Here is a 26,416-nt window from a genome sequence, read left to right on the forward strand (position 1 = left end):
CACAATCGCTTTGCATTACTGTACGAGATGTACGCAAACTTTCAAGACACCTATTACGGCAAAGAACCTGAGCCTCTGTTGACGAAGAGCGAATTTCTACAGTGCGAACCTTTGATTTTCATCGACTGTTCGAAACAAAACGAGGCTCTGAAATCTGGACCGGTAAGAAATCTGGATTCGCATCGAATTTGAGGCTAAAAATAACATTCCTACTAGTACATCTGCCTACTGCTTGATTTTACATGATCGTATAATTGAATATAACCCGCTGAGTGGTGGGGTGAGGAAATTGGTATAAAAACCTGGAACGTGGTGACAATCGATTCAGTATTTTTCACGATGGAGTTCATAGTCTACGTACAAGGATTCAGAAGACCGGGTCCCGGTTTCACACCAGAAGAGTTGGCAGTTGTGTCACTCGACGAAGATACTAACCCGTCAATTTTTCTTTTCGAACCGCCGTACGATTGGAATTATTTACTCGCTCCATTCAAAAGCGAAAATTTGTGGCTGTCACGGAATTATCATGGACTATCCTGGAAATTTACCTTTCGAAAAGCTCGACTCCACCATCGAATGTATGTCGCTGCGTGATGCTTCAACAGTTTACGTAAAAGGTTTGAAGAAGAAAAGTTGGCTGCGGAAAATTCTGGGTGAAAAAGTCGAAGTCGTTGATTTGATGGACTGGATGGGTTGTCCGTCGTTGCAGAAATTGAATAAAATGTCGTATACAAATTCAAACTGTACGCATCACGCTGTATTACGTCCAAACTGTGCAGCTCAAAACGTATTGTTACTGCGAAATTTTTTACTCAAACACAGAAGACAATCAGTATCTACTCGAACAGTTATTCATTCTCATTGCCTGAAGCATGGGTACGATACCGTTGAGTAAGAATACCCATATATCAGCATTATTAATTTCATGTAAAACTGTAATCTTGAGTTTTTTTCGATAAAATATTTTGCATCGTCAATATCAACCGTTAATTCGGAACCTCTGTCCTGCTAGTTGAGATTTCATTTCAGAACCTTCCAGAATTCAACATCGCTTCGCAATCCGTTGTCCGCAGGCCGCTCACCGTCAAGTCGAAACTCGTCGGACGATTCCGAGTATTGTTTTCGTCGGACGATTCCGAGAATTGTTTGTCTCAAATTCGTTCAAGGCTAGAGCGGGTCTTTCAGAATTCAACGTCGCACCGAAATCCTTTGACCGCATGCCGCTCACCGTCGAGTCGAAACACGTCGGACGAATTGTTAGTCAGTCTAGATTCGTTCAAGGCCGTGAGAATCTTCTCGAATCTTCTGGAAGCTCTCAAAACCTGACACACGCCAGGATTCTCGGTCGAATGTTCGAGGATCCACGGGGTCCGCTCGAACGCCTGAGGATTCACGAAGTGCGCTCGGTAATGCAGTTATCGATCCCGCTCGATGAGCATGATTTTGTTTACCGACAAAGAGCACAATTTATCCCACAAGGGGTAACACTACGGCAATTTCAGGCATTTTTTACTGACGATCATGGTCATTTGGAGGATTTTTTACCGACAATCATGGCCATTTGAAGGATTTTTCATCGACGATCATGGTCGTTTGGGAGATTTTCTTACCGACGAACGGTCGGCAGAGCACGTTTTATCTTACGAGAGTGGGGGTAACTTTCAAGGGTTTGCGTCTGGGACGCATGTATAGGCGGATTGGTCGGCTTGGTCGGTAAAGAAGGTGTTTCTATCCAGAACCCCCCTTGTTATACTACTGTGGAGCATTTTTGAATCTTTTCCTAAGTTTTTTTTCATTGCACTGAATCTGCTCATTTGAAACGAAGTGGCAATGGATTCCGTGAACATTTTCTATTGCCCAACGGCATAGTTCTGAAGGTGTTTGAATTTGGTTTTCAGCTGTTGATTGAAGGTTGGCTCTATCAACCTTCCGCTTCAAGGTTTCGCCCAAACCCTCACTTGGACCTTTTCCATGTGAAGTCGCATAAAAATGCCATTCCGCAGGTATTTGAAAATCTTTCTGATGATGTAGCAAGTTCAGCAAATTGTACCGATTTTTATATTGAGATGCTGCACCATCCGAAAAATAAATTATTTTAGAAATGTTCGGGACCTTGCTTTTTAGAAACGGTATCAGTACTTCCCGGAAACTATAAACTGCTGTTGTATTATGCGTCAAGTTGTCTGTAACGATTATCAAACTGAGGGGTACTACATTATCGCCATTTTCATCTATGGATCTATAATAGCAAGCGAATGGATGGATTGTTGCTTGAGTATTGTTCCAATAAGCTCCGTGGACACTGTTCTGAAGTAAAAACGAATAATTTTCCGAAAAGTCAGCAACAACAAGTACTTGCCCAAGTTCGAGATTCTTTTTTGTAGTTTGGAAAAATTCACCCTGTTGACGAGCAATAAAATCATGCTGAAGCAATTTTGGAATAGATTCTATCAAATGATCAACAAAATCATCAGTTAATTTCACAACGGTCTCCAAAAAACATCGATCTACCTGAGTCCATTGTTTGTACGTTATTTCATCTAAAAAGTTATCAACAATGAGATTCTCGATTGTTCTTCTTAATTCTGTCGAGCCAGGATAGGAACTACATGTTCCCAAATAACAGTCACTCGTAGGTTGTGGACAAATGACCATATTCAAACAATCTCGATTAGAAGAAAACGATTGACTTTCATCATGATATTTTAGTTCTTCGAGTTTTGCACCATGAAATGACAGTTTGAAATTTTCGTGAATGACACAGACACAAACTACATGAGTGCTAGACGCGCCAGCAAGAACACATTCGGGGGGTCTCAGACTAGCAAATTTTGAAAAACGGACTTTTTCAAATGGATATTTCTGCTTAAAAAATTCGTAAATTTCATTTAAATTACCCAAAATTGGACGTTTTTGTTTTTGTACCCGTTTGCCATTCTCATGAACAGATTTAAATTGTTTCTTACCTGGTAACTCTCTACTTACATCTTGGTTTCGATAAAATTGTTGAATTTTTTCTTCAGTACTTTTTAATAAAGGGTGAATTTTGTTTTTTTGTGGAGTGAATAAAATACCGTCTTCATTCACTTTTTGTTTTACTTTTTTCACCATATATGTAGATGCTTAAAAAATTTTAACAATTTTCTTTGTCGACCAACTTGAAGGCAAAAGAGATAAAATCTGTAATTTTGCACTCGCTTTACTACAGTTATTACATTTTTCTTTCAACTGCATTATCATTTCTTTTCCAGTTAATGCAGGATTATCGTCAATGTTCAATTGTTTATTTTTAATACTATCAGAATCATTTTCCACAAGATTTTCAAAGCATGATTCCAGTTTTGATGTTATATCATGATACTACTCTCCACCAGTACAAGGAATCCGAAATTGTCACGCCGCCATCCCCATTTCAAGTGATGTGATAAGAATGAAAACTTTATCATCATCTGAGCAAGGAAAGGATTTTTGATTGAGAAATATGGATATATACGTGTTCGTTGAAGAATCAGACATGAGAAGCAGGTAAAAAAATTCAAATTTTGTGTGTTAGTATCTCATCAATATCAAATTTGGATTTAAAATATAAATATCATATTAACGTTTTTCAGGTTAAGAAAAAGAAAAGAAGCAACAACAGTCCAAAAAGGATTGAAGAAAAAACGACTTTCGCAATATAAAGTGAATTAACTTACATTTGAATCAATTTTTGAAATGAATAAATATAAACACGTGTCATCAATATTCTTATTGCTCATCATTTATACCACTAAATAAAATTTTAATTGGTCAAAATTACAAACTAAGACGATTAACTGAACACATTTAAGATAAAAATGAAAAAAATTTTTTTTTTAAGAAAATAATTTTTTTCTAATAAAATTCAAAAAGTCATATTTTGGAAAAATCAAGAAACACAGTGTCAAAAATTTCAGGATCTCTTAAGATTGGTTTAAGGTAGTATACAAAAAAATTTGAGTCAAAAACTTATTGTCGAGCGTCAATTTTGAGAACTTTTAAAAATTCAAAATTTCACAAGTTTTGAGATATTTCGATATTTTTTTTGAGAATTTTTTTATCACAGCCCCAAGTATTCCGTTTAAAATTAACCATTGATCATTTCCTAATTTGCAACAGTTTTCAAGATATTTAAAATATAAGTTTAAAAACAGGAAAAATTGGAAAAATTTTGAGTTCTTCATATCTTTTGAAAAAAATTTAAAAAATTTTTTTCCCTTTGGCAGAACTTCGTAATAGGATAAAAGAAAACTCCTGACCAAAATTCAGCCAAATCAAAGTGGATCAATTCCAACTATTGGTCGATTTGACATGGAATGACCCAAATATGAATCGCACGCAAGAATTGAGGGCACGCTTTAGCTTAAGCTCCAGAGCAGCTGTTAAATCGCAATAAACTAATGCACAGTAATCGAAAAGAGGTAAAATTAGCGAGTTTACCAACGACGTTTAGGGGGGAACAAGGGGAGAACGCCGCGGGTTTGGTGGGGAACGAGGGGGGTAGCGCCGCGGGTTTAGGGGGGAACGAGGGGGGAGCGCCGCCGATTTAGGGGGGAACAAGGGGTGGGGGGGCGAGGGGGGAGCTAGAGGCGAGTGCCGCCATCTTTGGGTTAGAACTCTTATATATACACTACTGTCCATAAGTGGCATTGTCTCAAAATAGACATTTTCCGAGAAACATTTATTCCATAACCATAAGCAAATTAACATTATCGAAATATTTCACTTTAATGTACATTATGAGCCTGATATTAAGTATCAAATTGTTTTATTGAATTAGATATTAAATTTTTTGGTAAAGTAGACTACTTGAAAATTGCTATCCAGTGGAGTTGATTGTGAATGAAGCAGACTTAATAGATTGACGGTATGAAATTGTTCACTGCAACACACGAATGCTTGATGATTTTCGCTTCTCCTAACAGTGAAAATCTTGGATGAAGGTGATCGTCATTATTTGGGTTGTAGACGAATTTTTTTCGGATCGCCCCATGAATCAATTTTAATTGATTAAAAACCAATCCTCCAATTTTTTTCATATTTTTATTTCAACTCCAACCTGTGCCTCCAGGAGGGTACATATCCTTACTCGAAATGCACGTGCTTTGGACACAAACTCAGTATATATTATATTGTAAGAGTAAAATTCTTCAAAAAAATCTGTAACTGCAAGGTTTCAATGGGCATTGGTGTTATTATCAAATAGGAAATTTATATTATCGTACATAGTATATAAAAAAAAGTTCAGATTTCAAGGTTGTGCAAGTCATCAAGATTGCATGGTATGATGATCTTAATTCTTTATCAAATAGTAGCACCAATGCCCACTGAACCTCGCAATTGCATATTTGTTGGACACTATTGCTTTGACAATAAAATATATACTGAGAATGCATCCGAGACACGTGTATTTTAAGTGGAAAACTTTCCCTTTCGAAGCACGGAATACAGTAAAGATAAAAATCTGAAAAAATTAGGAAATTCATTTTTAAATTATATGAAGTAGATTTGGGGGATGGCCCGGAGAGTATTTTTCCGCACTCTAAATAAGGATCACCCTAATGGTAATGCAGTTCAACTTTCTACCGGTAAAAGTTCTTTCTAGTTCCCTCCGGTGGTTGAAATTTAAAACAAGTCGTACTACAATTTGACTCCCCGTTGGTACGTGAACTCTTAAACACCATCGACCAGTAAAAATATGAAATCTCATGGTATGGTTGTTTAACTACCCACTGTTGAAAAGTAGCTGTAGGCGAGGGTACCTTGAACATGTCAGTAATATATCTGACTGTCGATAAGATAAAAAATGTCAGTACAACAGAGCTTGATTGGCATGTTGAATGGTGACCTTGGCACAGAATGCACACATGTACTCACTTCTAGTCCAGCACAGTTTTTCATTCATAACTCATTGTCAAGTGTTTTGTGCCTGTATGTGACAAAATCCTTGAGTATTCAACTGTTCGTATACTTACGCATTTTCAATTTGATGTTCCTCCTCGTGTAGTAGCCGCAATACGAGGACTGAAATTGTAAAAAAAAGCAGCTGTAATGAATTTCAGACTGTCATAAATATCATTTTAAAAAACATAGATAATATTTAAAGCATATTCGAGCCTTTCGTTATCTGAGTAGATTACGTGTAACATATGAGAAATTGATCCTACATCTTCAAGTTTCAACTTAGTATCTATGCGAAGGGCAAAGCCGAGTAGGCACGCCAAGAGTGCCCACGCTCCGAATGGATTCTGCAAGTGATCTTCTGTCTTCTATTGATGAATAACTGACTCGTACCAAGTTTTAGCATTCCAACTCCATTTTGCTCGAAGTTATTGGAAAAGACGTGACTTTCAGTTTTCTTGAGTTAAATCCACCATTTTGACTTATGAAATGATGAAAAAAATTGAAAATCCAGCGAACATCTGTGAAAATGTCAACGGTTTTTTCTATATTCTTTGGTAGCAAAGTCCAGCTTCCAAAAATTCTTGAACATTTAGAATGCTGATTTTCGGCGGATTTTGAAAAGTGACCACCTTCTCCTTTTGACAGTGTAAACGTCTACATTTATGTATTTTTCAGTAATTTTTTCAGATTTCTTCAGACGGTGTGTCATTGTTGAAAAAATTAGAAACCTATATTTTTCATTATTTTATCGGCATGACCTCAAGATGATTTTTTCCAACTTCAGAAATAACACTAAAACTGTTCTGTGTGATTAGTTTCGAAAAACGTTACCGATTTAACGTTCGTTTTGAAGTCTTTGACCATAAAACTCTGAAATATAACATATTCTTCAGTTCAACTTATGTATTGTTCGTCACTAGCAGCTACTTCTGGTTTGAAGTTTTAACGTTGTTTTAAATCAATGACTACATAACATTTAAAATTATTGGTCTGCTTCCAAATCAAATACCGAAGCCTTATTCGGTTGACCGGTAGCGGTGTGAAGATAATCACCAGTCACAGTAAACAGTTAGCTACGCGCTACTGTGAATTTCTACAGATCAAACAAGAACTTTCTACGGTTCGCCGTTATTCATGAATACGAGGTTTCAGCGGCAACAAGTTAGAAGGGGGCTTCAACATAGCATAACGAAAATAAAGTATATATACACATACGTATCTCTAGATAATATTCTAATTATTGCCTCTAAAGATCATGAATTATTGAAAATCGTTACCTAACCTAAGCTGTAAAATTGCAGTTCTGTTTTACATCGACCACGTCAGATAATAATACTGAAGCTGACAGAGAAAGTAATGCAGCAAGTACGTATTACAGAATGACTGATAATAGGAAATGCATCAAATGTTGCATAAAGTTTCGGGAAACAGTGGGCCTCGAAAAAAAAAAAACTACAGAAAAAGAGTTAGTAAAGCAGAGACTGTCGCAAAGGTATTCAAGAAAGTGGTGTGTATTGATCGCGTATTACGTAACAAATGCTTTATTCGGCTTTGACGACAAAAAAGTGACATTCAAAACAATATCGTGGTGATTTCAAGTGCTTTTTGAGGTCAGAATTTACTATATCAACCACAGTCACTGTTGCCAGTACTACTAGATCAACAATATATATCAGATGCAGCCTTGCTAGTCGTCGCTGGTACGCCCTCTAGTCAGAAGTCACCAGAGTCAACTCCGCCAACAGTTACCAGTATTCTTGGAAGACAAACTTCATTAGTTATTCCTCTTCTCAATCTTCATCAAACGATGCCTCGTTTATTTTGCTGCTAGCTCAGGGAAATACCAAAGCAAATATCGAACTGATTGAACGACCGCTTCAAAGGGACATTTCATCTCACAAGTATTGTTTCATATGTGGAGCAACTAAAAACCCCACGATTGTGCTGTTTAAGGCCCGCGTGCAAGTATTCGTGAAGAGAAGGTCATATATTCCAATTGGCAATCGATGTTGTCGCAGTCACATGATGAAAAAACTTTCTTACGAGAGTCCATTTAGAGATTTTTCAGGAAACACATTCTAATAAGGGCTATGAAGATCGAACGTTACACGCTGCACCAGTCCGTTATCATCAATCATGGTCAGGCAGTATGCGCAAGGCTATGTCTAAGCCCAAATGGAATCTTTGCCCAGATGTTTAAGTAGTTTTACGTTAATCCGTGCATTTTTTATTTTTTTACTCTGATCAACTTTACTTTTTCTCTGACAGTTTTGCGATGATAATATACTCAGGACGAACGGATGTATTTGGCCATTTAAATGTTTTGAAAACTTTTCTTCAAGTGGTAAGTGCTCAGAAGCTTCATGAAAATCGTAGTATCGTCAGACGCAACTTTCTCTGATAAAAATTCGGTTGGACGTAGATGAAAAGATACAGAATATGTTTCAAAAACCGTAAAGAAACAGACGGTGAACTGATTCTGTGTCTGTTTCTATATGGCTTTTAGCACAGTTTCTGTACGTATTTATCTGCGTGTTACGTGTCAGCCGGTATTCACGGCGGCGCTCTTTCTGAACCCTACCTTACCAACGTGCAGTTACCGTAAGAGAGCCTTACGTGCTCTTATCTATGATTCTTAGACTAATACCGACATGTATAATTACCGTCATGATCTGCAAATACCCTTATATCAATAGTTTCTACGCTACATTAACCGTTAAACTTATATGCATATATGGTACATATATTTTTCCCCTTTCTTCGTCTTTGACTATTAAATCTTCCAAGATTGGCTTTCATATAAAACCCTTAATTTACTATCGCAGCTGCAGTGACTTAAATAAATATGCTTTTATTCGCAGAACTAGGGATAGCGCCTAATCTTAAGGGCAATGAGACCAATTAATGCTTCACCGCTTGTGTCTTAAACCTATCTTTTCACCTTTACCCTTTGATATCAAACAAACTCAATCAATCATAGAAGACCCACGAAAAACTGCGATTCTTTTGAACTCCTCCTACCCTTTTCATCAATTTTAACCCCTATTAAGGGATCGTCTCAGTGTGACACTCCGAAAAATCACTGATTTTCGCGAATTTTTTTTTTAATGTTCGCATAAACTAATCGGTCCGGTTTTTTTTTCATAAATAAATACGTTTATGAAGAATACAAAATGATTTTTTGAAAGTTTATTTATTGAGTGCATCATTGTTGTATAAATTGTTGTAATTTCACGTGAAAAAAAAGGTGCTGCACGGTTTCCACGATAACGGCCGCAATTTTGATCTGAAAAAAAAATTTCAAAAAGATTATTGATCTGTAGGAAAGTCGCTATCGCGCTATGGAGGGTTTTTTTTTTTTCAAATTTGACAAAATGGCGGCGGTTTGAACAAAAAGTGTCGAATGTGGCCCTTTTTTTCGACAGTTTTTCGTAAAAAAAATAGGAAGTTTTCAAAAGAAAAAAAAAAGCTTCCATAGCGCGATAAAGAATGACGTTTAAAATGTTCTCCCGAAATTGGAACTAGATATCTTTAAAACTCTTCCTTTGAGAGTGGAAACCGTTTTGAAAAACACCATTCTGAGAAAAACGCGTTTAAAGATTGAAGTTGGAAAAGTTTATATAAATCGTTTACTTACGATCAATCGGCGATGCCAGGTCTTGATTTTTTTCTTGGGGGTTTCTCTCGTACGTCTATCCGTGGTGGATGTCAAAAACGAACTGAAATGCTTGGACAGTTTATTCTGCAAGGTTATAGAACCTAAGCACCTTAGTACTCGCGCAGGTAGAAAACCCGTTCCCTTTCTACAAGAAACGCTGTAGCGACCGTAATAATTTGAATTTCGATTTAAAAATTTGAGAGAATGTTTAGAACAGTGTATACTATACGATAATGCAAAAAAAAAAAAACAATTTTTTCAAAATTTCACACTGAGACGATCCCTTAAGAACAAAAGAATTATTCAAATTCTAGACACCAAAGAGAATTGAAATATTCGAATTCCAGACATAAAAGAAAACAGTTCATAGAATCGATATTACAGAATAACTAAATTTAACAATTACATAACTCAGTAGCAGTAGTTACTGTTGAATCCGCGCTGTAAATTAGCGGCATTCTTTTTCACGTTTTACAGTCTTTAATCCTAATCTCTGCGTGGACATTTTAGTCACGTTTTAAGGTCATAAACTATTCAACTGCTGGAAGTTCCCATCCCTTATGGACGAATTGCGTCGACTGATTTGCAAAAAAGGATACTCCTTACGCCGGTCTGCCACATCTGGCAGTCAGTCTTGCAATCTCGACAAATTCTCTACTTTCTACTCGTAAATACCTTTGCCTACCTACCAGTCCTCTAATCTTCACCTTTCGTTCCTTGTTTTTTTTATGACGTGTATCCTAAAACGCCCGCACGTGCATCGCACATTGGGAATGTACGTTTCTGCTTCTGGCTCACGTGCTCACTCCCACTCCCAAGCAAAATTCATCCCTTCTCTCAAGGGACAATCCTACCCCTTCCAGTAGTTTTTTGGCCATCGGAACTTAGCTAATTTTTAAAACCTACCTTTAAGATCAGATTCGTTTCGAGCAACGCGAAGAGAAGACCAACTTACTCTACTGCTACAACTTCTTCTCACTACCCCGCGTGAATCTCATACAACCGAACTCAACAGTGTATTCAAATTATTTCAAGTCTGTTAATAAATATATTTGTTGACCAAACCTCATAACATTGAATCATCTTTGAGTCAAACCCAATTGTCTCAAGGAAGCCAGTGCATCGAAAATCTTTCCCGATTGGTTTGACGAGGATTTACAACCTTCGTTGGTAAAAGATCTCTTACCGCCATCGATGCCGAGCGCAAACAGTTACCGTGATAAACAATTACATCAGTTATAAAATCATCATAAATCTTACAATTGAGAATTTGACGGAGATTGTGTAAATAAACGTGTAATAAACCCAAGTTTTATCGTCGATAATTATTTCAATCATGCATAGTGATGGTTGGCGGGACCCCAAATTAACAAACTCTTAGAATATATGTGGAAGGATTGGTCGGAGAGGGTCAGAGAATTTGGCTCTCTTCGACGAATCCTTCCACATATGTAAGAACATTGAAAGCTCACGAAATCTTTACATCACACCTTAGAATATAGTTGAGCGGAACGAGAAGACCTGAGGAGCTGATCAGCAGAGTTCTGAGATTCATATTCGTCAACTACGTAAGTCAGGAGAATAACCTAAATCACGCAGCGAATCAGAATTAACTCGCAGCATCCCTTTTGGAACGTAACATGCGTCTGACAAAATTTTTAACATGGTTATGTATTTCATGTGTTACTTACGGAGTATTGCTTCGGCGTACCTTTTTCGAAATAACAATATAACTAGGATTCTCAACACGTGAAGTGTTTTTAATAATTCCCTTTTAACGCTGTAACGAAAGCTACGGCCATAGATAACATTAAAATATCGTATTGCCTAAACCGGCGAGTTCCACCCCTCCTGGCTAAAGTCACGTAGAGACCAATAACGAACCCTTGTATAAGGTTCAACTTTGTTTCTTATAACTGGTACTAAGAACTGAGACAAAAGACTGCTGAATGAGCATCAGCAGTGCTCAGCATGAAAAATTTTTTTTTTTAAGTCACAATTATCATCAATAATACGGATAAACCACTAACTTTGGTACCACCAAATTAAAATAAATTATCTGCTAAGATGTGTAGATAAATGCGTGAGAATTATCTTGAGATACTTTTTGTCAATATCTTGAACGTGTGAGCGATGAGATTGAGAATCGTCGGAACACCGTCGGAACACCGTCGAAGCACTCGGTGTAATGCTGACCATGTGGATTCAGGCACCGGGAGGTCGCCCTCGCATCTCATTAGCTAATTACCGTTGTAACTTACTGCAACAACAGCTTCTTGGACCCTCGGGCATGACAGGCATAGACTCGCGTAGCTGAGCTGTTGACACGCCGGTCTGTGTCCACGGTGCGGCAGCAAGCAGTCTTCTTCCTACAGTATAGTAGCGAGCTACACGTGCTGAGTGCATAGAAAGAAAGAAAAAAAAAGGGTAGAGTGTGTGAGTGGGAAGTATTGAAGACCTGTGGAAGAGAGTATAAACAAGGTACGGTGATCATCTACATTCTGTATAATTTATACCGAATCCACCACAATCCTCGTCCTTAAAGAAATTTGCTCAACTTAGATTGTCGGATGCCTCGAACGATCATTACGACCATTTATTCGTCCGGATTACAATCTCGTATTTAACTGTCGCGTTTTCGTTAATTCGTGTTACAACATGGCGCCCAACATGGGGCAATTCAAGGCGTAAAATAAATCTCGCAGAAGATTTCTTCGTGTCAGAGAAGAGTTCTTTAACGAACTCGGTTCTTTCTGTGTTCGGCCAAGTATGGTAAGATCGCGGATTATCAAGCAAGCTGCAGCTGTATAAGACCCGATAACCTGCAGTCACGCAAATTTATTTCAAACTATAGTGTGTCGCATGGTGTACCTATAGATGAAACTCACGCAGTCGATTCTCGTGTTTACCGGTGTGATTAACCACGTTACAGACACACCGTTATACATCTCTCGGAAGTTAGAAGGTGTCAAAATCAACGTTGTTCGGACAAGGCATCACACATACAACCCCGAATAACATCTGAGCCGGTGCAGCTAAGTCGACGAGCAAATTTCTCATCTCACACCCACCTATGCGAAAAAAATTTCTTCAAAACAATTATTTGGTATGTGTAAGCGTCCAGTGGATCGAACAGTCCTCTGCATTCTCATATATTGCGCTGCTATATCGCCCCACGCACATAAACGAATCACTGTGAAATTCGATCGCGCCTAGAACAATAATAAACGCCAGACGACCCGCAACACAGTCTTGTTGTTTACAATTTCGCCAGACTCGACAAAAGAGAAGTATTACCTGTTACCCTGCAAAACGGCGTACCAAGAAAGCAGAAGAAGGGGAGCGCTCTCGCCGAAGACGGCGCGAGGGGAGGTAACGCCACAGAGACACAGGTCGTGAATATTATCGGTACGTCACATGTGTCTTGCTCGAGCCGTCGCAACACCCCGCGATCCCCGCTTCCAACCAGCCGATTGACTACGACCAGAGCCGTATCTAGGTATGGCCGCACCCTTGGCGGGACTTGACATTTGCGTCCACCCACACCGGGGGGTTTGGTAGTTATGGAATACCATCCAACGAAAACGGGGGATCCGGGGCTCCTCCCCCGGAAATTTTACAAAATTAAAGTGCAAAGTTGTAGGTTTAAAGTTTTTTGATCCGAGAATTCCGCTTCTTTGAAATAGCAATTTTTTGGTGGAATTTGAGTCAAATTCTATATTTTTCTTATGTGAAAATATTAGCCTACTATTTGTAAGAGACGTTATTTACATAAAACAACTGTTTGTATCTGACTAAAAGAAGTGGAATATAAATTGACTATACATCCTTATTTGCAGACGATTATACTTACAATAAATTTTCTCAACAATAAAATCGTAGTTACAAAAATACTGTGCATATAAGGGCTACTAAAACATAACATTTATACTTTAATAAATTGAATGAAATGCAAAAAAATATTCGATTAAAAACTTATATTACATGTATTTACATAAACTATTTGAAAGCTTTGCTATGAAACATGAAGAAGTCCAGGCGCCGCGGGAGGGTTATGATCAGTTATGATATTGTTCAAGTTACGACTTGCTTGCTTAAATTTTGTGTTTTTTGCAACTGTAAGGCGGCAAAGGAGGGGCGGAGATGTAGGTAATGTCATGTTGTAACTAGCCAACTAGACTCCCAATAAGAACACGATTGTTGATTAAACGTAGAAAAATTCACACAACCAAACTCTTACAACGCATCAGACCCAACCGTTTAATGAATCGAAAAATGTCCGCCTGGTAGGCGATAATTTTTACGTATGTCCAGAATGTTTTAAATACGTGGAAAATAGTCGTCGAATAATAAACGAGTACAATATATGGAGATTTGTGACATCCATGTATTCGTATATAAGACGCCGTAGAAATACGTTTAAAATATCACAGATGAATTCGTTGAAGATACTGAAAAATGTCCGCCTGATAAACGATAATTTTTGTTTTCCCGGAATGTTTTAAATACGTGTAAAATAATCGTTGAATTGCGTATACTCACCACGAAGGAATAAACGGGTACAATATACGGATATTCCCGTTATCCATGTATTCGTATGTAAGACGCAAAAGAAAAACATTTAAAATTTGACATATGCGTCGACGGTGAAATTTTGCCACATCTATACGTTTAAAATGTCACAGATGAATTCGTTGAATAAACTGAAAAATTTCCGCTCGGCATACGTGAAATTAAACGTATTATCAACACGTGTCATATACGCGGTGTATAGTCGTACAAATTATGACCATTTACTTCAAGGAATATACGATTGGAGCACATATACTGTAACGTGGCGTTTCAGAATCGCCCGTCACAAGGGCACACAACCGCTATTATTTTTAATTTACGCGTCCTCAGCAGGGTACTCCAAACGAACTCGATACAAAATAGGCAATATCTACTTTTAACTAATTCTTTTCTGTAAATTCTTTATTTCGCGCTTCGGCGCAAGCTAACAAGGTACTTGGACGACCACGATCCCGATCAACAAGGGACCACTATCTACCGTTTGCAGCTCTCGACGACTTCGCCTACTGACGGTCTCACCAGACTACACTGGCTACCTTGGTGCACCTTTATATACACCTGGGGTAGCATCCATCCGAACCTTCCGTATCGCCTCGACTGCCGGTGAACAGGGAGATAAAAATCCTCCCGGCGGCCGGGGGCATCGTTCTTCAAAGAGGAACTAGCCGCCTTCCTATCGACGAGGACCGATTGTGTGGGTCGTGGTCCACGGTTTGGCCAACCGTCTGACTGCACGACCTCAGGTACAGGCAGCTAGCTACTGCCTGTACAAAAGCCGGTGGAGGTGAACAATGAGGCGTCACTCTCCACCCGCTAACTTTGACCGAGAGGCACCCTGTGTGTGCCTCTGTCGAAGAAGTCCCCGAGGATAGGCAGCCTGGACTGCAAACTGGAGCGACTATGAAACCGTACGAGTTGGTGTCAACGACGAAATCGCGAGCAGCACATTGCACAACATCTAGCGGTAATTTTTGGAAAACGTACGACCACGCAGTAACCGATATTCGCCACAGGGGGATGGCCTATTTGCGGTGGGGGTCAAGCGACCAATCAAAGAAGAAGAATCACCTCACGACAACCGCGAGATCGGCGAGCTGAACTACGACCTGCTATTCTACGCTCGACCTGTTGAGGAACAGCTTCGTTTTCGATTATTCTCCCGACCATTACTACCGATTTAAGCTGCCGACACTTTTTCCTTCTTTTGCTACCGACCTATCGTTTATTCTACCGCTATCGTTTTTCCTTCTAAACTCTTTGCATCCTTTTTCCTTTCCTTATCAGTTTGCTTTTGTGAAGTATAATTTAAATTAGACTCAGTTTGTGTGCCTGAGATCGACCGTTAAGGTAAGGCTTTTGCCTTTGAATTGTACTGTTACGAAGTTGCTCACAATTTCTATTCTTTCTCGTAATATTTATCGATTTTGCGTGAATCATGGTCCACGGTTAAAGTTGCTGTAAGCCGCCGTGTGGCTGCATGATTCCGGTCATTAATATTATATTTATTGTTTCTTGATTGCATCGTGTGATGCCATTTTGTGTGAATCATGGTCCACGACTTCCGTGTGACTGCATGATTTCAGTAATTCATTATTTTCGTATCTGAGCGACCTCGTAACTGCCAAATAATTATCTCTTGTATTTATGACTTTTCTGATTATTTGTGAATCTCTATTATCTTGCTTCTGTAGTCTCTATCTTATTTTGAGCCCTATTGGCTTCATATTTTATTCCATACTCTCTTTGTAATAGTAGTTTGCTTTATATTTTATTTCTGTTATTGCTTATTATATTTTTATTTATTTTTGTGCCTATTGTATCGTATATCGAGTTCTACGGAGTACAAGCGAGCGTAGAATCACCCTTAGATATTACCGCATTTTTCTTTGTTACTATTGACCATTTTGTATTATTTTTGCCTGTTATTTATTTCCCCGTATTTTGTTAAATTAAGTTCTGTAAACTATTCTTTTGTATTGCGGTGTATTTTCGTATATTTCTTTATTTTGTAAACTCTCCGAAATTCTCTCACTCTCATAACTTTGTATTTTGGTATTCTCTCAAAAGTTATGTTTAGGAATTCACTATTTAATTCCTCAATTATGTAACGATTGTAATTATCGAATCTACCGTATGAATAATTCTACCGAAGGCTACCTAGTCGATCGTTTGCCAACTTGGTAAATTGTTACTAAATGTCAATCTCTCATCTTGGTTATGATTTATGGTAAATTTGACGTATCATCTATCGAACTACCGTTACGTTGTTTTCTACCGATCGCAGTAAAGCTCTCTCGTTCTAATTAACAGAATAATAATTTTCGTAGCGTCATTTGCAACTTGGGTAAGATCACGTCGCCCAGTGACGTGTAGTTTTAAGTCAAATCTTGCATTATATCGCCTCTCTCGACCTACGTCTATTTTTCTCTGCTAACTACCGTCTCTCGTGTTAAAGCTACCGTTTACTGCTATTCTACCGATATTTTTGTGAACAACGATTATTTATTTTATCAACTACCGCTATCGATACCACCTTATTTGCCTGTCTCACTCATGTAACCTTCTCGACAATATATGATCGATTGACTTATTCATTTCCCTTTTAACTGGAGTTTATTCTTTATTTGGTTATTTTCTTTAATTCTGGAATTACTGCTAGCTGCCTTGAACTCCGCCACTCTACCGGGATGTACGCGATCGTACCTGTGCCTAGCCAGCCATACAACGGGTTCTCTATTTATCCCTTTTGCACGGTCTTGTGTTAATTTTATTGATTTATATTATTCTTTGAGAATCGACGCTACGCGTCTGGCGCCCAACTTAATTATTTTGTTGTAGTTTAATATTGCGGATAAGTAGAGAATCGCGCCAAAGTGTCAACGGTAAGTCCTCATCCGAAAGTAACAACATTTAGCGTTACAAATTAGCGCTCGACGAGGGGCAGAAAAGACTTAACGTTACAATACATAGAGTATTTATTTTGTATACATATTCGTTTACTAGATGTCGTGGAGATGCCCCACGTTGGAAAAACTCTAAGGTTGAACCGTTGAATAGATCGAAAAGTATCGGCGAAATATGCTACAATAACAACGTTTTCCCCGAATGTTTTAAATACGATGCGGATATTTGTAGAATTCACATACATTCATCAGAAGATTGGTAATATATACAGATATGATGTTATTTATACATAGTTATAATCGTATATAAGACGCAGGGAAAACGTATTTAAAATTTGAAGTATAATTCGGTGAAAAATTCCGCGTATCTATACGTTTAAACTATTAGGTTAGAATAATCGAAGCTTGGGTGATCTGAGTAAGGTAAGTATTATGTATTGATCTTTTAAAACGATGAATTACAGATATAACAGGACTAGGTGATTCGTAACAATGCATCATATCTTAAATGCTGAAAAGAGTACAAAATATCATACTATAATATATTATACTGTATCGGAAAGTCGTATTTTTTTTTTCTTAATTCAAGGAGCAAAGATTTTTTGAAATGACGAAAAAGAAATGTTGTCAAAGTTTGAGCTCTTAATATTAATATTTGAAGGTGCATCATTGTCATTTTCCATTTCCCACTTGAATAACATGGGAAATTTTTTTTTTAAGCTCAGAATTTTATAACTTGTCAACGCATTAGCGTTCTGATAAGTCCAGAACATAATTTTGAATGGAATTGAACGCTCTACAAAGAAAGACCCTTATTATTTTATAATAAATCTACTCTTTCAAAAAGTGATTTACCATCATAAATACCTTAGACACCTTAAATAACTTTTGAAAGAGAAGATTCATCATAACATGACTACGTTTTTGTAGAGCGTTTGATTCACTTCAAAAATACGTTATGTCTCATCAGTACACTAAAGCCTTGACGAGTTATAAGATTCCAAAGTTCAAAAAAAAAATTTCATGTTATGTAAATGGGAAATACAAAATCGCGACGATGCACCTCTAAATATTAATATTGAGTGCTTAAACTTAGACAGCATTCTTTTTTCGTCATTCGGAACAATATTTGCTATATATATGTATACACATGTACACACTATATTTCTCTGCTATACTAAAATAAAATACTATATACTATATAACATATATAGATTGTGAAACAAAAAAAGAGATGCATTTTACATTTCAAGTACTTAAACATTTGAGAAAAAGATTTTCAAAAGTAACAAAAATAATATAACACAAGAAGTTGACTATTCATATATCACATTCATGTTTGCACCGATTAGATTAGTATTTCATAGAACGCGTTGGATCACCGACTTACGATTTTGCGAATCATAAAGCTGAGTGAGTTGTTGCAAAACCCTAATATATTATATAAAGCTTAAAACAAAAAACGGTACATTTTATATTTTCGATAGTGATAGCATCTACGGTTATGATAATGTAGTACTTGACCATTTTAGAAAAAAATTTCCAAAAGTAGAAAAAAAAACCAAAAAAAAAAACAACAAACACAAGTAGTTAACTATTGATATATCATATTCATTTTACGCCATTTACATTTTTATTACATATAGAACGCATTGGATCAACGAGTTACATGTGTTATCGCCAATCACAAGGCTAGGTAATTTGTAAACAAACATCATATATCTCGAAGGTTCGAAAAAATATCAAATATGTAATGTACATACCATAGCACATACATTTACATACAATATACATTTTAATAGGGTATCACATGTACGGATATGATAATGTAACACTAAAACGATTCATGAAATGATTTAAAAAATTGAAAAAAAAGTAGAACGCGTATGAGCGCCAGCTATATTTTGATTATATAGATCACCAACACCGAAGTAAAGATTTATCCAAAATAAAAATAGAACTGTTTGTCAAAATAAAGTAGCATGGTAAAACTTTCTTGGCAAATAGGTATTACGACTGATGCAAGTGCAAAATCGTTTGAGAGCAATAAGGTAGATAAATTAGATACACTTTTAAAAATTGTGTACTTGTTTCGGTGTGGTTAAAAGAAAAACTCAAATTTAATATAAAATAATAGGATGCAAGAAGTGAATCGGACTTATACTTTCAAAGAAGAAATTAAATGTGAAAAATTGTTAGTAGTACGAATAAGTGAGGTACTACGAATAACTCGTCTGAACTCAAAAAATATGGGTACGAACAGAGTGCATGTAGCCAAAATTAAAAGAAGAAAAAAATGATCCCAACAACTAAAATAGTTTTAAAATGGCACGCAAGAAGAAGAACTACAATGAAACGATATAGCGGACTATCTTTTAACGTTTTGTTGCTATACCCTGCGATTGTTGGGTGAATTCGGCGGCAGTGGTAGGGGCGGTGAAGGCGGATGCTGCGTGGGTCCATTTCCGGATTTTTTTCCCGCAATTGAATATGTATACCTACTTGTGGCTAGCTTCAACCAGTCCTTTATCGCATTTTCTATAATTAAATCTGAAGATTCGACTGGATTATCTTTACACGCCAATTTTGCAGCCTCTGAAACAAGATGTGAAAAAAAAATTGTTCATTATCTGGTGGCTCAATTATGTGCACTAATAGACATCATTTCTACTCAACGCAACAGAACCACTCACAATCACAAGTCCAGAGTTAATTATGCCAAAGTGCACGAAAAGGCTTATTCAGTTATCCTTGAATTATTTGTTGAAGAGTGAACAAAGGAGATTAAGAATGACAAATGAGTGAAAAGAATCTAATGCAGTTATAAAGCATTAGAACAAGCAAAATATTATATACGTGTTTCCACCACATCGTGCAAAAAGAAAGCAGCAGCAGCAGCTTACGAAATTTAATTGTAATAAACTGATTAGGTGCAGGATTCCGATCGTGAGGAGTTTATACTATTGGAAAGCTGAATTCACCATTTACCTATTATATGTGTGTGAATGTCTTATTTTTTCAATCTTCTATCTCTAAGCTCTATACAAGACGTATTGTGGAACCGCTGAGTCTACACCATCGAAGATTAAAGGTTATTCTTTTTCGATGTCAAAATAGTCATGCTATTATTTAAAATAATCATAAATACTTGTATCAACGTTTACTGAACATGAGTTGTAAGATAACATTTGAATGAGGATAAAAATCAAAATTCTATTCGAATTGAATTGATTTTCTCCTTATTACTGCTTCGCAAGGACACTATGCAATTCTAGGGCATAACCTCTCATGAAGTAAAAGTCGTGCTAAATGTAAATAGTTCATAATAATAAATCGAGTCAATACGTTTTAAACGGTGCTTATTTCATTGGAATTCGACATACAGCTGGAAATAGCTGCGCTTTCGGCTTACTTGCCTTACATTCTCCATTTCAAACACTACTGTTCACGATTTAATTCAACATTTTTTCATAATTTTTTTTCATAGTTTCAGATGTTGTAGCTTTAGATCGAAGGAGCATCAGTTAATATTCAAACATTTTTGGCCAACCGATTTCTCGTTATAAATATAACAAACTTTGACAAAAATACGTCCTTCAATCCATTTCAAACCAAACACAGATTCTCTTATAACAAAATATATATTTATCATCCGCTTCATTGTATAGGTACGGAAGGTTCACTAGGTTTGAAGGAGAAGAATCGATGTTTGGCCGTTTATTAGTTACGGGCAATATGAAGAAAACGTGAAACGTAGACTTTTTACTCACCAATGATAATATACCTTAATTTAGTTTTTTTGAATGATCTCTTTTCTCTTCCCGCCCAGTTGTACTCCATAGCCAAAGTATTCGTCATCAAAAGTTTCATCATATTCATGACAACTTGTCGCTGTGATGGGCCACCTACCGTCGAAAGCCTTCGGACCTACAGAAAGTAAATGAATCAAAAAATCAAATTATATTTTTGTTCAGATATAATTGTATACCAGGTTTAAATTTTTTTTTCGTGAATATACAGACAAATCTTTTTCGAAGTAAGATCTACACCAAATGTGTCGGGCCTAAATGTATGGGTTACAACTCGTGTCACAGGGTTCATAAGTTTTTACACAATAATTGCTGTCGATCCAACTCCAAAGAAATGCTATCCACCTATTCACTACTATTTTCCTCCGAATATACCAACTTCTATTAATATTGTGTTGATTTTATGTTCATTTTTTGTGTATTATACAATATTTAGTTAGAAACAAAAAAATGTTTCCCTGACTGATCGAGCAAATGGAATACAAAATACGGACATAATCAACATAACATTATCAAGAAATTCAAGAAGATATTCTGAACCAGACATATTTTTTAAACTACATAGTTGTATGCGAATTCCAGAATGAATTGTGAGTAGATTATACAAGTCACTTACAAGGTAACTACGGTGCTCTTCAATCTGTATCATCTCATTGAACGCATCGAAGACATCCAGTGAAGAAATGGGCCATTCAGGGAAACATTCTGGCCGCAGAGCACCTTGTACTTGGGCTATTTGGGCCTGATTAGCTCTTGCCATTGTGGCTAGAGCGACCTGAGTCTGCTCCATCTGCTGTTGCAAATACTGCAAGTATTCAAAGATTTTTCGCAGCATTTGTGTAACAACAGGATCCGAAATTGCACCGTTCAACTGCAAGGGTCCACTTGTGACATCTTGATGACTAAGAATTCTTTGTGGTGTTCTTACATGCGGACTTGAGTGACAAGAAGGCGGTACTGATGATTTGTAAGACCGCGGCGTCTCACTTGCCTCATTTGAATATCCAAGGTTTCTTTCTGGTGTTGAGCGCACAATTGTGCTGGAAAATGACAGAGCCAAACCTAACAATCCAGCATGTGCACTATTGTCGGCTAGATTGGTAGTATTACGCTGCTTCGTAATGATTGAATTATCCTGCCCCATGCCTGTTAAACTTCTTTTGAATAATGGGATATTTTGAATTAGGTTTTCCTGATCCGAGACGAATCCTTGAGAGCTACTTGCAGTAGAGTTACTACTGGGTTTGCTGTTCGATGCATCACTGGATAAACTGATACGTTTTCAGCGTTTACTTTTTGTATGATGCTTACGGTGTTTGTGGTGCTTTTTTCTTTTCTTTTTTGAAGGCTCACTTTCTTCAACTGTATCGTCGTCTGGTGATAGGTTTTCAGATGACACTTTTTTCTGTGTTATCGGCTGAATGTTAATACCGTCTTCAGAAGTTCCGTTGTCTATTACATTAGTCATGTACTCTGCTGCTACATCGTAGTCAACTATAACGAAAATGTTATCATTAAACAGAAAGACAATGAAAAAAAATTAAGCATTTACGCATATATTTGAAATCAACATTTATGGCTTGAAATTTCTGCAAGTGAAACTCTCAACCAGTAATAGATTAGATTTAGATTGAATAACGACAGTTACAGCAAATAGTCTTCCATAATGCTTCAATCACAAATATAATTTCATTTTCAATTTTTAATCGGTTTTTCGTATTAATTACAAATACTCAATATCGAATAATACTTTAGTCCAACGTCTAGCCGATTTATATTATAATTGATACATAAGAGGTATTCCATGCCAACTGAGAGGTCGGTTTCCCTGATCCCCGCCAATTTGCTTCATTATTTTTTATATGATTTCACAACCTAAATAAAGCACTCAGCATTTTTTTCAGATTTTTTGTCCCAACCATTCTTTTTTAAAAAATGTTACAAACCCTTTTATGGTCCAAAAAAAAACCATTTTTTTACATATGTTTATAACATATGTTTTGTATACATACAAAATAAGCAAAATTATTCCTCTCAAAAAATATTTAAAAAATACAAAAAATCAATTCTCCACTCTGAACTATGGCTCAAAACGTTTGTTTTGGGACCCAGAAATTATGTGAATTTTTGCAAAAAAAAATGGCGTTTTTTTAGGACCACAAAAGGGTTTGTAACGTTTTTTAAAAAAGAATGGTTAGGACGAAAAATCTCAAAAAATGGTGAGGGCTTTATTTAGGTTGTAGAATCATATAAAAAATAATGAAGCAAGTTGGCGGGGGTCAGGGAAAATGACCTCTCAGTTGGCATTGAATACCTCAGATACTTCAATTCGACCGTGTGATATTAGTCTATTAGAGTGACGCTGGTGGAAGAAACAAAAAATCGAATTGCGTCTGTTAACCAAAGCAATTCTAAGTGAAAACAGGGAATTTTTGCCACCTCATACAGTTTATCACACATAATTGCATAAGAATGGTACATGCGTCGGTTAAATTCCTTGTCACCACCCGCAACACCTTTAGGTAGTGCCCAGTCGCCCTAATTCTGTAATAAAACTCTAAGAAGAATTGAGAAAACAGTCAAATTACATACCTTTAGTATCAAGCACACGATGTACGGCATAGACGGGCCAGGATTGTTCAAGAACTGCATTCGTTCGGACTAGGTTTGTGAACTTTTCCTCAGTTTTTGTCCGAGGCCAATAGCACTAAGTATTGTTGTCCGTCAACCACAATACAGGGACCAGAGCACACTCTTTACTGTTGTCACCTCTCAAGAACTCAATTATCGCCCAAATTTTGGTTTTTTAATGCAGAAACTGTAGAATTGTCATGTGCCATAAAAATGTACGAATAATTTCACCAACACAAAAAAAAGACAGAAAGCAAAATTTTTAAAAATATTAGAGAAACATGATTGCTACTGTTCACAACAACCTTGTGAAGTCAACTAGTCGGCCGCGCGCCTTACAACTCACGCACCGCAACAAGCGTTTCACGCTTTCTAGTCGCGCGATACAGAAGAAAGTATTACGTCACGCGCGCCGCTCACGCCACCCACGCAGCCAAGCGCGTCGCGCAATCAGCCAACGTGGTTTCCCGCTGCTGAAGCCCAACCGAGGCTGCGATAAGAGACCACCGATCTCACCGATCGGCAGGACACTTCGGTCTCGCCGAAACTGACCAGACGAACTAACTGCACTGCTACGCTACGCTACGCTACGCTACGCTACGCTACGCTACGCTACGCTACACCACGCTACGCCACACAACGCCACGCTACGCTACGACCACAGCAGACTTTGACAACTGCATGACGGACTCTATCCAACTGGCAACAGCCAGCCCAACCAAAAAGACAAGTTCACACAACCCACCAGCCCCGTGGGTGCTTCACCGTGTGGACCTCCCATCAAGGCCTCTGACTAGGCCACCAGCGATCCTGCTATCGCTGTGGGACGTAAGAAGAGCGAGAGTAACGTCACCAAGTTACTACCGCAGCATTCCGTCAGCGGTCACTCCGTTTCCAGAGCCTCAACCCACCTACGTATCAACGGCCACTCAGACGACACCGTCTGACAGCGAGTGGGAGTCTCCACAACGAGCGACTGTACCGGAGAATCGACGCCCTCCAACACAGCCTAGCTCTCCGGAAAGCCGATATACGCCGCCACCAAGGACCGCACCAATTCATCGATGCACTTCATCGCTGCAGCCTCCACCGCGGTGCAACAGGACTACGACCACCCCTTCCCTCGGGTGGCAACCATTGAAATAACTACCTTGTATATATGTATATCAAAAAAAAACTGTAAATAAATAAGATGTATGTACAACAATAAATCAAATAACTCATTTTTGAAACTACAGCGATCTACTCCTTCCACGCGGCTCGGTCGAATAGCTAACAACAAATAGCGAACAGCTACAAATCGAAAAAGTAATTATATATAGTTATGTACACGTGAATAGCTGACGCGAGAAGTAGATTTCAGGTAAAGCATCAAACTATTGCTTCTATTGGAGCTGTAGTTCAAGAAAAAAAAGTACCTGTTTATTTTTCTATACGGGTAATTTAGGTTATTAGCCTAATAAAGCAAACTACATGTTTTATTATTCGTTTTGATGCAGTATGGGTAAAAATCCCAAACCCATCTTTCACAGGGAATCGTAAGCATTTGAATAAGATTTCATCGACAGGAAAGGTAATCGTTTCAGCATAGCTTTTAGCAAAATATATACCGAGCTTGGAAGATTCAATGGGTTTTCGATACAAATTTCTTAGGTATCGAAATGAAATTCCAACACATTTGTACACACCATCTATACAGATGATAGATTTTAATACATAAAATTTACTATTCAGTTCTACTACGTTATCGGGGTCTTGTATTGACAGTTTAAACCTTTTTGTGGTTAGTGTCTCACATTGGAAAGCATTCTCGCCCTGTGACCTAATACCCTTCGGAATCTCTTCCTTCGCCCAGGACTGTGTGTTTTTTTTTTATTGGCTTTAGCATATTCTGACATACGCTTAACAACCTGTTGCAATGGAAGCTTCTTTGCGCGTATCTTTCTCTTTATTCTTCCCAAATAATTTTCAAATGGAAAGCAACTGAAATCTTGCAATTTACCATACCGCTCAACATCATCGCAGAGACGAAGAAGAGAGTGTACGTTGTATACGACTAACTCAGGACCGTAAATATTAGCAGACTTTCGTACAAATTTCTCAATTGCTAGTCTCGCGACATCAAGGTAACGCAAAATGAGAGTCTCATTAGACAAAATGTAAACAGCTGTATGCAATAACAAGAAGTGATTATATCTCTTAGAATCTAGGACATTGCGGAAGATGATCGGGCCTAAGTAAACCAAGAAGAATCTGAACTCGGTTGCCTTCCACCGTTTTACTTCATCAAGGTTTCGAGGCTTACGATTAAACTCTGCTGTCACATAAGCTTGCAGTCTTTCAATTTCAGAAGAGATAATTTTCAACATTTGTTTTGAAAACTTACAAGGCCTTGGTCCTTCGATCCAGTAATTAATTAATAATCTCTTGAGCACCCCCAAGTAAATCAAGTGCATTGGATCTAGGGGAAATTGCGTGACAAGTCCAACAAATAAATGAAGCAATGGCGATGTACCTTTGATGTGCGCCGTATCTGGATCTTCTTTAAAATAGTCTTCATCACATCTTTTACGGTGATTAGTTTGATCGACTAGATAATGCAGTTTTCTTTGCAATGAAACTGCTGCGATGCAACACTTTTCACAACCGAACGTGCTAGTATGACCTTTGATCATCTTGAGCATTGCCCTAGCAGGGGCATCACGCAAATGCAACCAATTTCTATACGTAACCTTCGATTATTATGTTCGATGCCATTTTGTAGCAGGAAATTCATTTCTTTGATAAATTCAAGCAAATAGCTATCTAATGACTCGGGTTTGCCTTTTCCACAAAACACCGTGACCATAAACGGCGAACTATCTTTCAATGAATGACTTCTACATAATATAGGCCATAGGTTTACGAAACAACTTTTATTT

The 26,416-nt window shown here is 37.6% G+C and overlaps 1 protein-coding gene across 1 annotated transcript; it reads right to left on the reverse strand.

The window, feature by feature from the left end:
• Positions 1-19,341: 19,341 nt before the first annotated feature.
• On the reverse strand, positions 19,342-26,179 carry LOC124293439. The gene is made up of 6 exons (XM_046734296.1): positions 26,011-26,179; positions 22,218-22,358; positions 21,852-21,904; positions 21,481-21,669; positions 20,826-20,982; positions 19,342-19,650 (listed from the first exon to the last, which is right to left on the reverse strand). The coding sequence occupies exons 1-6, from the start codon at positions 26,177-26,179 to the stop codon at positions 19,445-19,447; spliced, it is 915 nt and encodes a 304-aa protein (XP_046590252.1). The 3' UTR covers positions 19,342-19,444.
• Between the last annotated feature and the right edge of the window lie 237 nt (positions 26,180-26,416).

The sequence above is a fragment of the Neodiprion lecontei genome, chromosome 3, assembly GCF_021901455.1.
Source record: "Neodiprion lecontei isolate iyNeoLeco1 chromosome 3, iyNeoLeco1.1, whole genome shotgun sequence".
In the NCBI taxonomy this organism is placed as follows: domain Eukaryota; kingdom Metazoa; phylum Arthropoda; class Insecta; order Hymenoptera; family Diprionidae; genus Neodiprion; species Neodiprion lecontei.

Coding starts and splice junctions, on each gene's coding strand:
- LOC124293439 (XM_046734296.1), bottom strand. CDS start 26,179: ATGCTCAAGATGATCAAAGGTCATACTAGCACGTTCGGTTGTGAAAAG. Junction 21,905..22,217: donor CGACGATACAGTTGAAGAAA/GTGAGCCTTCAA, acceptor GTCATTTTCCAG/CACAATTGTGCGCTCAACAC. Junction 19,651..20,825: donor ATTAAGGTATATTATCATTG/GTGAGTAAAAAG, acceptor ATCTTGTTTCAG/AGGCTGCAAAATTGGCGTGT.